At 39.8% G+C, this 11008-nt stretch overlaps 1 protein-coding gene across 1 annotated transcript; it reads left to right on the top strand.

Moving 5' to 3' along the window:
- The first annotated feature begins 8435 nt into the window (after window positions 1–8435).
- LOC141381702 (G2/M phase-specific E3 ubiquitin-protein ligase-like) lies at window positions 8436–10983 on the top strand. The gene is made up of 5 exons (XM_073948033.1): window positions 8436–9319; window positions 9433–9638; window positions 9764–9860; window positions 9942–10104; window positions 10609–10983. Exons 1-5 carry the CDS (start codon window positions 9276–9278, stop codon window positions 10714–10716), a joined length of 618 nt encoding a protein of 205 aa, XP_073804134.1. The 5' UTR covers window positions 8436–9275; the 3' UTR covers window positions 10717–10983.
- Window positions 10984–11008: the final 25 nt, after the last annotated feature.

The following is an 11008-nucleotide window of genomic DNA, read 5'->3' as shown; positions in this document are numbered from 1 at the left end:
GAAGCAGACCAGCATCCAACACCTGTTCCACTCTATTCACAAATGATATTGCCATAAAACTTCCATATCCCTGATCCTTCACGCTGTCGCACCAAGGACCCTTGAGTCATATTCAGAAATGGCTATCACATCCAATTTCAATCCCGCAATACACCCCACTATATCTGTTCTAACACTGCTGAATGCTGAAACACTCGCCTTTTTCATTAAGCAAAGCAAAACAGATCAGACAAGCAAAGGGCATTTTATTTACATATTTAACATTTTTCCCCCACACAGCCATTCCAAACTCTCCTAGCCTTTCTCCATTCAAGGAGAGCAAAGGAGTCAGACCCACATGCCCTACTTTTTACTGATGACGCTAACCGTCCAGTAACCCATTTTTGGTTTCAAAAACATCTGAAAGAAGTCCTTCGCCTTTCGGGCGTTCCCCCGAATTGTATTCCAGCATTCATTTAGAATTGGTGCAGCCACCACAGCAGCTCACAAAAGTCTATCCTCGCACCAAATCCAGACCCTAGGCCGCTGGTCCTCCGATGCCTTCAAAGCTTACATTCGCCTCAGCCGATCCCACCTCAAGACAGCCCAGCTAGCCCTAATCAGCTAAATTTCAAACTCCAACTAGGGGTACGAGCTCGACCCTAAGTAGGCTGGAGTACGTGTGCGTGTGTGCTTGTGTACGGGTGCGCATGGGAATGTGTGAGGTTGCTCGCGCAGATACAGCGTGCGTTTGCACACGTATACATGCTTATTTGCACGTGGATATGTATATGGGTGTGGGCGTACGTCTAGGTATGCATATGCACGTGCAAGCAAATGAGTATGTGAGCCCATGGGCATTACATGTAAATGCAGCTTGCATTTATGCTATCAACTTTCCTTTCAATCTGCTATGCTCCTTCTCTCACCATGCTCTGACCCCCGCAGGGGTCCAATCTGAGCTTCGACTCTCGCGAGTCACCCCTAGCCCATCCCCGGCCACCCCTTCACTACCACCTCCAGTAAGAGCCTGCACTACCCCCTCCCTCTTCCCGACTCTTACTGCCCCCCCCCCCCCCCCATAGCTCTGACCCCCGCAGGGGTCGCGCTGAGCTTCGACTCTCGCAAGAGTCACCATTTGCGCCGCCCCACCCAGGCCATTAGAAATGGTATGTATGCGCATGTTATACGCATACATCCGATGTATACCTGTTCCGATGCGTGTGCATGCACATGCCGAAACAGGAATAGACGCACGTGCATGCTCACGCACGCAGGTTATTCCCTCTCTCCTTTTCTTCCTTTGGCGTCGAGTTCCTCCGCCTTCTCTTTTCTTCCTTTCTCATAGGCCATCAATCCTCAGCTCTAACTCCCGCAGGAGTGACTAAAACGAGCTTCGACTCTCGCAAGAGTCCCGCCCCGGCCACCCCCTGCTGCAGTCTCCACCACCCCCTCCCTTTCCCAGACTTCAGCAGGGGAAATGCCCACAGCAGCTCTGACCCCCGCAGGGGTCGCTCCGAGCTTCGACTCTCGCAAGAGTCAATCACCACCCATGCCCGGCCCTTACCATGTAATAATCATATATATTCATATATATTTATATATGCATATATACTTCTATATTCTCCTTTTCTTCTTTCTGGCGTTGAGATTCTCCGCCTGGCAATTATTTGCCCCTTCTTTCTTCCTTACAGCGTGAGTGCTTCCGCTACTTTTACCCTTCTCTGATCTTCCCCCTTATCTCCTTACCCTCCTATTTCCTCAATTCTTTTCCAGCGTTGAGTTCTCCGCTAACTGTCTTTCTTTCAGCGTCACTCTTTCGCTATGTTCTTCCTTACGCATAGGCCCTCAATCCTCAGCTCTAGCCCCCGCAGGGGCGACTAAAACGAGCTTCAACTCCCGCCGGAGTTCAGGCCCTGGCCACCTCCCACCCTTTCATGCAAGAGTCTCCACCGCCCAAATCTTCCCGACTCTTGCTTGAGCAAACTAACCCCAGCTCCCACCCCCGCAGGGGTGTATATATTTGAGCCTTGACTCCCGCGGAGTCAATCCAGCCCTGCCCTCACCCCGCCTAGGCTCTAGCAGCCTACTTTGCTCTGCTCCCTTAGAAGCTTCTCTTCCTAAGCTATCAACACTATATCCAGCAGCCGGACATGGCTTGTTACACCTGCCTTTTTGGGGGGCTCTTCAATACGCGGCTGCTGTCCCGAGCTATTCAAAGGCATTTTTGGGGAGTTCTCGAGATCTACCTGAGCTCAAACTCCCCTCCCGCTTTGCAACGGGAGGGAGTCCTGGGCTCGAGGATCTCATGAGCTCAGGGCTCTCTCCCGGGACAGCATGCCAAACAAGCTTATAATTAATCATCAGCTAAGTGTGAACTCTTGAAGTGAAGTTTATGTATAAACAAATTTCGAGAGGATCACGTGCTTATGATTGCTAGCAGCTGACCCGCATTATCCAATTCACTACTATCCAATCAGATGACTCCTAAACTACTATAAATACCCTGGGGTTTATTCCATTGCTATCTTCGTTTTGAAGAGTCCCCCCTTCCTCCCCTACGCCTCCTTCTTAGACGGGTGACACGGTGGCCCAGTGCCTAGCACTGTCGCCTCACAGCAAGAATGTCTCTGGTTCCTGGCTCTACCAAAACTAGCAGACATTTCTGTGCGGAGTTTTGCACTTCTCCCCGTGCTCACGTGGGTTTCCCCCGGGTTCCCCGGTTTCCTCCCACCGCCCAAAAACATGCAATTAAGCCAATTGAACAAGCCAAATTGTCAACATAGACACGCTCCTAGTTAGTAATTAGTTTCAAGAGCATTCACTTGCTACAGCAGGGGAGTTCTCGAGATCTACCTGAGCTCAAACTCCCCTCCCGCTTTGCAACGGGAGGGAGTCCTGGGCTCGAGGATCTCATGAGCTCAGGGCTCTCTCCCGGGACAGCATGCCAAACAAGCTTATAATTAATCATCAGCTAAGTGTGAACTCTTGAAATAAAAGTCAAAGACTCCATGATGATGTCATGCTGGAACTGATGCTGATACAGAAAGTAATGAAAGATACGGATCTGTCATATCGTTACTTTCCAGGGTATGTACTTCAGATTCAAGTGGATCCCTTTGAGGTGCATCTTTATACAGAAACAGGAATTACCATTCTTATTCAGCATCTCAGAAAAGGTCCAGTAACGTTGCATTTGGATGTGACTGGGGGTGTGGTGAGTCGCATTCCAAATCAACCAAAAAGAGTGCTGTATTACAGCATCTACCAGGACATGGCAAGGACAAGCCTCCTCTTCCGGTTTCTGAGATGGTGACTAATGATCACACAATACCTAACATTGAATTTGCAAACGGTTGCAAAGGTACAAAAACATACGGTGTACTGTGTCAACCAGGTTGAGACGGATTATAGCTGGGCACTGATCCAAGGGGTTTTGTTGTCATTTAATAAGCTTGACATAAACACTTACCTGGCTGATTAAAGGAAATCCAACCGTAACAGATTTCCATAAAATCACAAAAATTCATCTTTGCTCCGCACACATGATAAAAGCGGTCCATGGAGCTATTGGCCGAAAAACATCAGACAAAGGCTTGAAGGAGTTTGCCACACACTGTGTGGCAAAATTAATTAACCCCAAAAGTTTGGAAAGAGGATTGGAAATTTTCCAAAATATATGCAACCTCTTTTGGCCAATTTCAAAAACCAAAATTGTCAGCCAGAGTCTTCGTGACTACATCTGTGGGGTTAACATTCCTGAGGAAATTTTCAGTGAAATCACAGTGGATGACTACATTCCTCCAGCTGCAACTCCAGATGCAAACACAATATTGGCCAGGTCACCATTTACAAAGGAATTTGTATGTTCTTGAGGCTGTCAAGTCTACAGTAAAAGTAGAGGAGGAAACAAACACAAACAAATATCACTGCCCAGAGATACTGGAAATTCTAATGAATAACTACATGGCAATTTTTCCTCTTTGGTCAGGAATTTTACTGGGTGACCTTAGAAAATATTATGACACAGAATCAGTCAAAGATGAAAGCCAACAGAAAGCACATGACACAAATTGTCATGCAGAGGTTTTGTATTGTGAAAGACAAGATCCTTAAAAAAAACTGCACCATCGTCCGGGTACATTCATTCAAAAAATGTACAAAACACTGCAGGGAAGAAAGAGCACGTTTTGCAACACAATCTACCGGACAGATTTTTGCTGAAGCGTTTCAGCTTGAAAAAACACAGCCTCGAGGACTGTTAAAGGGCCATGAAACCACCTCGTTTCAGCAGGGTGTTTTCACACCTCTACTTTGGAAAAAGTCAGAAAAGTGGGCGTGTCCAGCTCTGTTTAGGGGGGAGTGTCGGAGGAAGAAAAGAGGCTTGGTGTGGGAGTGTCTATTTGGGCGTGCTGAATTTCAGAGTCAAAACACACACACAAAAGTGACTGTGTTTACATGGACATCTGTAGTCGAATTATTTGCCAAATTATTAAATGGTGGACTTTAACTGCAGTTTGGCTCTTTAATTCAGGGAATTCATTCATGTCCCTCGTGACAAACGAGATATTTGATTCGAAGAACTGCTCTAAGCGTGTATTTTCATGCAAAATCCTACACAAGGTTATAGTTTGGTTGTAGTGCTAACTTGTTTACACTCGGTGCAATAGTTTGTTAAATACGAATGAAATATGAACTGAATAAACAAAGAGCACTGGTCGCTCACTTACCAAATCTGTAGAGACAGGACAATCTACAGCAACTAGAGCCACGTCTTTATGAAGAGAAGACTACAAGCGAATCCGGATCTCAGTGTTTGCAGATGAGAACAGCTCTCAGGTAAACAATAATCCTCCTTAGACACATAAGTTATTGTTGTCGAGCGTCGCGTACACTGTTAATCCACACGTGACTCCAGATGAGCTGTCACAGAGAGAAAATGAAAACAAAACTTAACTGCAGCAAACTATAAAAGCAACACTTCACGCTTGTTTTGCCAACACAACGTGGCGTCTCTGTCATCTAAACACTGTGACAGTAATGAATATTAATGAAGTTGCACAATAGAGCGCGCTGATTGGTTTGAACGAAGCTTTACTCATGCATTAATGCAGCAGGCTGTAAGACGTAATAAGACACACTCTGGCACAGACGCCAGACGCGCGCGCAATCAGTTCTCTCCGCTCGCTCGCTGGTTCTTCTCTCTGCTCGCGCGAAACAGTTAGGATTTTTGTCAGTCCTGGGGCGGGACTTGGTTCACTTGTTATCTCTAACGCTATTGGCTACCTTCCCTTTTCCGGAAGTTAGTCGGGATCGGACGCTTTGATGATCAATTAAGACCTAAGGCGGGAAAATCCGTAACGTCGGGTCACCGTGGCGTTGAATTAACGTTAGAAGATGGAAAATCAAAAAGAGGTATGTGGTGGTGATTATTACCATGTAATGTTTACTTTGCTTACGTGTTTGGATACTGAAAGTGTTCAAATTAGCTGACCTTAATCAGATTTCTGTTTGCTTCACGAACCCAGTTAACATTGACTCGTTTTTAGATGTAAAACATTAATATATGGCACTATTTATTTCTTATAACTGTTAGTTCAGTTCCCTTACCTTACATATACTGATTTTATGCCATATACTGTACATGCAGTATATACACGTGCTATTTTAGACCTTAGATTTATTATTGTTTTTTCTATTGAACACAGGCAGAGTTGCAGAATGTGGCCAGGCATGTCGTTAATCTTTTGCGTAATGCCCTCGCTGCAACCGAATCAAGCTGTTCCTCACCGGGGATGAGTAATTTAATTGTGTTGTGCTCATTTAGTTTTAAATTGAGACAATATAGACTATTTCTATTTATTTCTGCAGACGAAGGTCAGGTTCAGAGAGAGCAGGGCAGCAGGGTCCAGTCTGCAGTTAGAGCGCAGCAAAGTTTATCTGCACCAGGGACAGTGGACCACAGTATGGCAAGGTTTGCATCTCTTAAAGCAGCCAGCATTATATGTAATTTCTTCTGTCATTTTAAGTGAATCATCTTAAAGAGATAGGTTACCTAAAATAAACATTTATACACTCTTTTAAGTGATTCCATACCTTTGAGTTTCTTCTGTTGAACTCAAAATACTCAAGATATTTTGAAAAATGTTAGAAACTTGTAACCATTTTTGTCTATAGTATGAAAAACAAATACTATAAATGTAAATGGTTACAGGTTTACAACATATTTCAAAATAGCATGTCTTCAACAGATGAAAGAAATTCAAACAGGTTTTAAACAAGTGTAATTAAATGATGACACCTTTTTTTAGTTTTGGGTGAACTTCCACTTTAATACTGGAAAACAAAAGCAGCACAGTAGGATAACTCAGATGTTGCAATTGTCCAGAGAATGTCACTTTAGATGAGCAGAGCCCACCTGGATTTTTCTTTAAAACTTATTAAATATATGGCTGACATATTATTATGCTATTTCTTTCAGAGCATTTCCTGGTTTGTTTAAGAGTCTAAAAACCCCTACAGCAAATTCCAAAAAAAGACCCAGCAGGTCAACACCAGTGCAGTTTTTTTTGATAAACAAGAGCACTGATAGAACCCCAAAGGCCTTCGATGAGTCAACTCTTTTACAGGCTGGTTTAGGACGGAGGACTGTTGCCATCCCAGAAGATGCAAATCACTCAGAGGTTAGACATTTCAAGTTTTTACATACTGTACAGAGAATGGGAATATTGCAGAGCAACGAATTTAAAGAATTTTGAACATATTAGTCTGGATCTCATTGACCTTTCATATATACACTGGTTTGCTATAACATGTAACTGCTCGCACCACAAATAAAGAAGAAAATCATATATTGAAATAAGTCATTGCGACAGCTTATGCATACCCTGTCATTTACGGACAAGCTAATTTATTTATTTGATCCACTCCCTCTGCATCAGTGCTCAGCTTCTGTAGTAGTAGTTATCTGCAAAGTGTGGAGTGTTAGGTGTTCCTCCTGTAAGAGAACACTGAGGGGGCCCTTTTTAAAGTTACAATTAATTTATCTAAAAGCTGGTATAGTTGTATTTAAAGGGATATTTCACCCAAACATGAAAAATTATTTCATTAATTACTCACACTCCACAATTACTCACTTGTTATTCCAAACCTGTAAGAGCCCTGTTTGAAACACTGACATCTTATAGACTATTTTAACAATCTGTACAATGTTTCTGGAGCTTCACCAAATTTGTACCTTTGCTCTCTATGGGAGGGTCAGAGATCTCTTGATTTTGGAGATCTTGCAGGTTTGGAAGTACATAACTATCTCCAAGTAGTATGTAATTTTTAAAGAAAATTGATTATCACTACACAATATTTTATTACTATATATACGATTTGTTTTAAAGCTTAATGTTTTTGCATGTTTACCCACCAGATATCCAAACTACTTACAGAGACTTATACAAAAATGGCATCTTTGGAAGGAGCCTGGATGCTCTATAAAGCTGTTGGTAAGGTTGCTAGGTTGATTTAAAAATAAAGTGTAACTATGACTTGATATAAAAAAATGCAGATGTTTTTTTCACTGAATTGATACTTTGAGTGTTATTTATGCTTTAGTACTTTCATGTTAACATTAACTATTCAGTTCCTGAGTGAATTTTTTTTTTTAAAATCTGATGAGGTTTCTAATTATTTTTACTCAGGTGGGTCAGGTCAGCGGAAGTTGAATGTTGTCCCACCAGAAGCTGAAGGATATACAGGATCCTACATCATTAAAACGGCAGGAGGAAAGGGCTGTCTGTATATCCTGCCATTACAGAACAGTCTAGATATCTCCCCTTTACCCTATTCATCAAAAGAATTTGAAAAACTGCCAAAAGCACGATGTGCTACATGCTTTACCGACATGCCAATTCAACTGCTGGCTATGCATGTTCAGGAGTGTGAGACAGGGATATGCATTGATAGCAGTGATTGTGAATCGGTAAACTTCATAATCTTTTTAAAATTTTAATTGTTTTATTTATTTTAACACATAAAATTAGTCATATTTCATGAAATATTGGTCAATTATTTTTAATACACAGTTACTGTTTAATTTGTCTCAGGACTCTGAAATGCCACCCATTTCTACAAAAGTGAATCAATCCAGTGTCAATGTAGGTTGTTCAGTACCATCATTCCAGATTAAGATACTAAAACTGCAAAACTCTTTTATTAATACCTTTTTATATGATAAACACATCAGGAACAAGCTAATTGTTTATTTGTTAGTTTGTACCATACAATTATTTTGGATTACTTTTTAAAATAAGCATAATCAATGTCTTTTTTTAAATCTACATATAAGGACACCAAAGACCCTGACACGAAGTTCCATCAACATCCACTAATTGGATACATTTAGTGGCAATGTAAGTAGTAATTTAATGTTGCATTACATGTTTGTTCCATTTTTTTTTCTCTCAAAATTAAATCTTATATCATTTATATATGTTTATATCCACAGTTCGAGGATGAATTGGATACTGTGAATTAATTTGTGTCAGTGATGGATCCAATGGTAATGTTGATGATTGCAGTGCTTAAATGTTTAAATCAGAGGTCACCAAGCTCAGTTATGGAGGACCGGTGTCCTGCAGACATGTTCAGGTGTGATTTAATAGGGATGGAGCTAAACTCTGCAGGATACCAGCCCTTGAGTAACAAGTTTGGTGACCTCTTTTAATTTGAAAAATTTGTACATTTCATTTTCAGCTTTTTGCATATGACTTATTATTGTAAGAAATGCATTTATATTTGTATTGATATATGCTGTCATTAGTTCATGTTCTTGTATTTACTAACATGTACTAATAATGAACGATACTTGTACAAAACATATTAATCATAGTTCAGCATTAACTAATGCATTATCAACATTCAAATTCATGCTGGCTAACGTTAGCTAACGCACTCAGTTGACATGAACTAACAATGAACAGCTTTACTTTCATCAATGTTAACATATATGAATCAATACTGTAATAAATGTAGTGTTCATTGTTTGTTCATACAACCTTATTAGAAAATTGTTACCATTTGTTTTCTGCATTGTTTTTTTCTGTTAGGTATCTTGTCCAGTGTGTTCTGGAATGTATTCACAAGACTACATTGAAGTACATGCGAGCACCTGTGGGGAAAGGTTATAAATATTGCTTTTTTTTTTTTATCCTTTGCGGCTTTAATTGAGTTTTGGTTTGTGCAATGTAGTGATATATTTTTATTTAATTTTATATAATATCTCTAGATGTGAAAATAGACCAAACATGGATTTGGACATTACTGTGCAAAAGCCAGACAAGCAAAGCAGGTGCTGTCAAGTTTGCTAATCTTTTACTTATATGTTTGTTTGTTTGTTTGTTTGTTTACTTGCCTTGGACAAAATAAACTAAATAATGCATCTATTTAACTTAATTTTTTTAGCATTACAGAAGCAATCCACAAACTCAAAGAAGCAATAGATCCTACAACTATTTTCAGTGTCTGCGTCACAAGGGAGGACATGTTTAATCGAGGCTTGATGCAATGGAAACGTCAGAAGAAGTCTTCTCCAAAGAATCCCCTCAGAGTAACATTCATTGGAGAGCCTGGGATAGACAGTGGTGCCCTTATGAAAGAATTCTTGACAGGTATGTTTTAGTTTTCATCATATGAATTTATTTGTGTTTTATAAAATGTAGTCAGCATTTTATTTTTCCAAGGCTTTGTTTATTAGTATTAGTATTCATTTTTTAGTAATAACTTTTTTGTGCAGAAATGATGGCTGGGATTGAGGCAAAATTCTTTGAGGGAGGCAATTCTGGGAAAAATCTGAAGTATTCTACCACAGATTTTCAGAACGACAATTATAGGTATATTTAATAGCATCATATACTAGATTTTGTTTTAAATGTATTCTTTGCCAATTCATCAACTGCCCTTTTTTATTTTAGGACAATTGGTGAAATCATGGCTGTAAGCATTACACAAGATGGCCCTCCCCCTAACTTTTTTCAGGAGTGGATCTACAATTTCATCTCTTCTGGGGACATTGATAAAGATCAGTTGTCAAAGGCTACAGTTACAGATGCAGATCTGCTAGACCTCATCGAAAAGGTTTTAATATAAATACTATCCACAGTACTTGTCAAATGTTTGTAAACATACTAAATTTGTTTACGTTTTCTCACCAACAAGGCTGCGTTTGTGTGCTCAAATAATATTGCACAGCTTAATTTTATTTTGTCAAAAGAAATGCATTTAGTTCATAATACCTTTATGATTATCAATGTAGAAAAATCAGTCTTTTATAATGATACATTAACCATATACTTTTAGAATGTTTGCGTTCCATCAAATTGGTCTTTAAATACACTTGTTTTGGTAATAAATCTGATTAATCATGTGAAAGGTGACATGATGGTTAAATTCTGCTTTGAATAATACAAATAAATTACGTTTTGAAATGTTAATTTTATATTTCATTTGTGTTCCTGTTCACTAAAAATTTTAAAAAATAATGTTCAATATGTTCAGCAGTACTTACACTGTACATCTTATGTATATTTAAGTTTTAGCCAAAACTACAGATAAGAACAAGCACTGATTTCATTATTTCAGATTGAGACAGCGGACGCTACAGCTCTTCTTGACCTTTTAGAAAGAATCCTCGGATGTGGGTACACTGGACCTCTAACATGTGAAAGAAAGGAGGACATTCTAAGGTAAATATGATTCTACAATGTTTTTCACGTTTTTTTTTTCAAACGTTTGGGGTCAGTAGGATTTTTAAATGTTTTAAAATAAGCTTCTCCTGCTCACCAAGTCTGCATTTATTTAATCAAAAATACAGAACAAATGGTAAAATTGTAAAATGTTATTGCACTATAAAATAACTGTTCAAAAGTAGTTTCTAACCAAATTTAATGATTTATTTTAGTGATTTTAAAGATGAATTTTCAGCTTCATTACTCCAGTCTTCAGAGTCACATAATCCAGGGGTGGGGAACCTTTTTTCTAT

This window comes from Danio rerio, chromosome 4, assembly GCF_049306965.1.
Source record: "Danio rerio strain Tuebingen ecotype United States chromosome 4, GRCz12tu, whole genome shotgun sequence".
NCBI lineage: Eukaryota > Metazoa > Chordata > Actinopteri > Cypriniformes > Danionidae > Danio > Danio rerio.
The sequence above is the reverse complement of the archived record's forward strand: the minus strand, read 5'-3'. Positions and strand labels throughout refer to the sequence as shown.

Coding starts and splice junctions, on each gene's coding strand:
- LOC141381702 (XM_073948033.1), top strand. CDS start 9,276: ATGGATTTGGACATTACTGTGCAAAAGCCAGACAAGCAAAGCAG. Junction 9,861..9,941: donor TTTCAGAACGACAATTATAG/GTATATTTAATA, acceptor TTTTTATTTTAG/GACAATTGGTGAAATCATGG. Junction 10,105..10,608: donor TGCTAGACCTCATCGAAAAG/GTTTTAATATAA, acceptor TCATTATTTCAG/ATTGAGACAGCGGACGCTAC.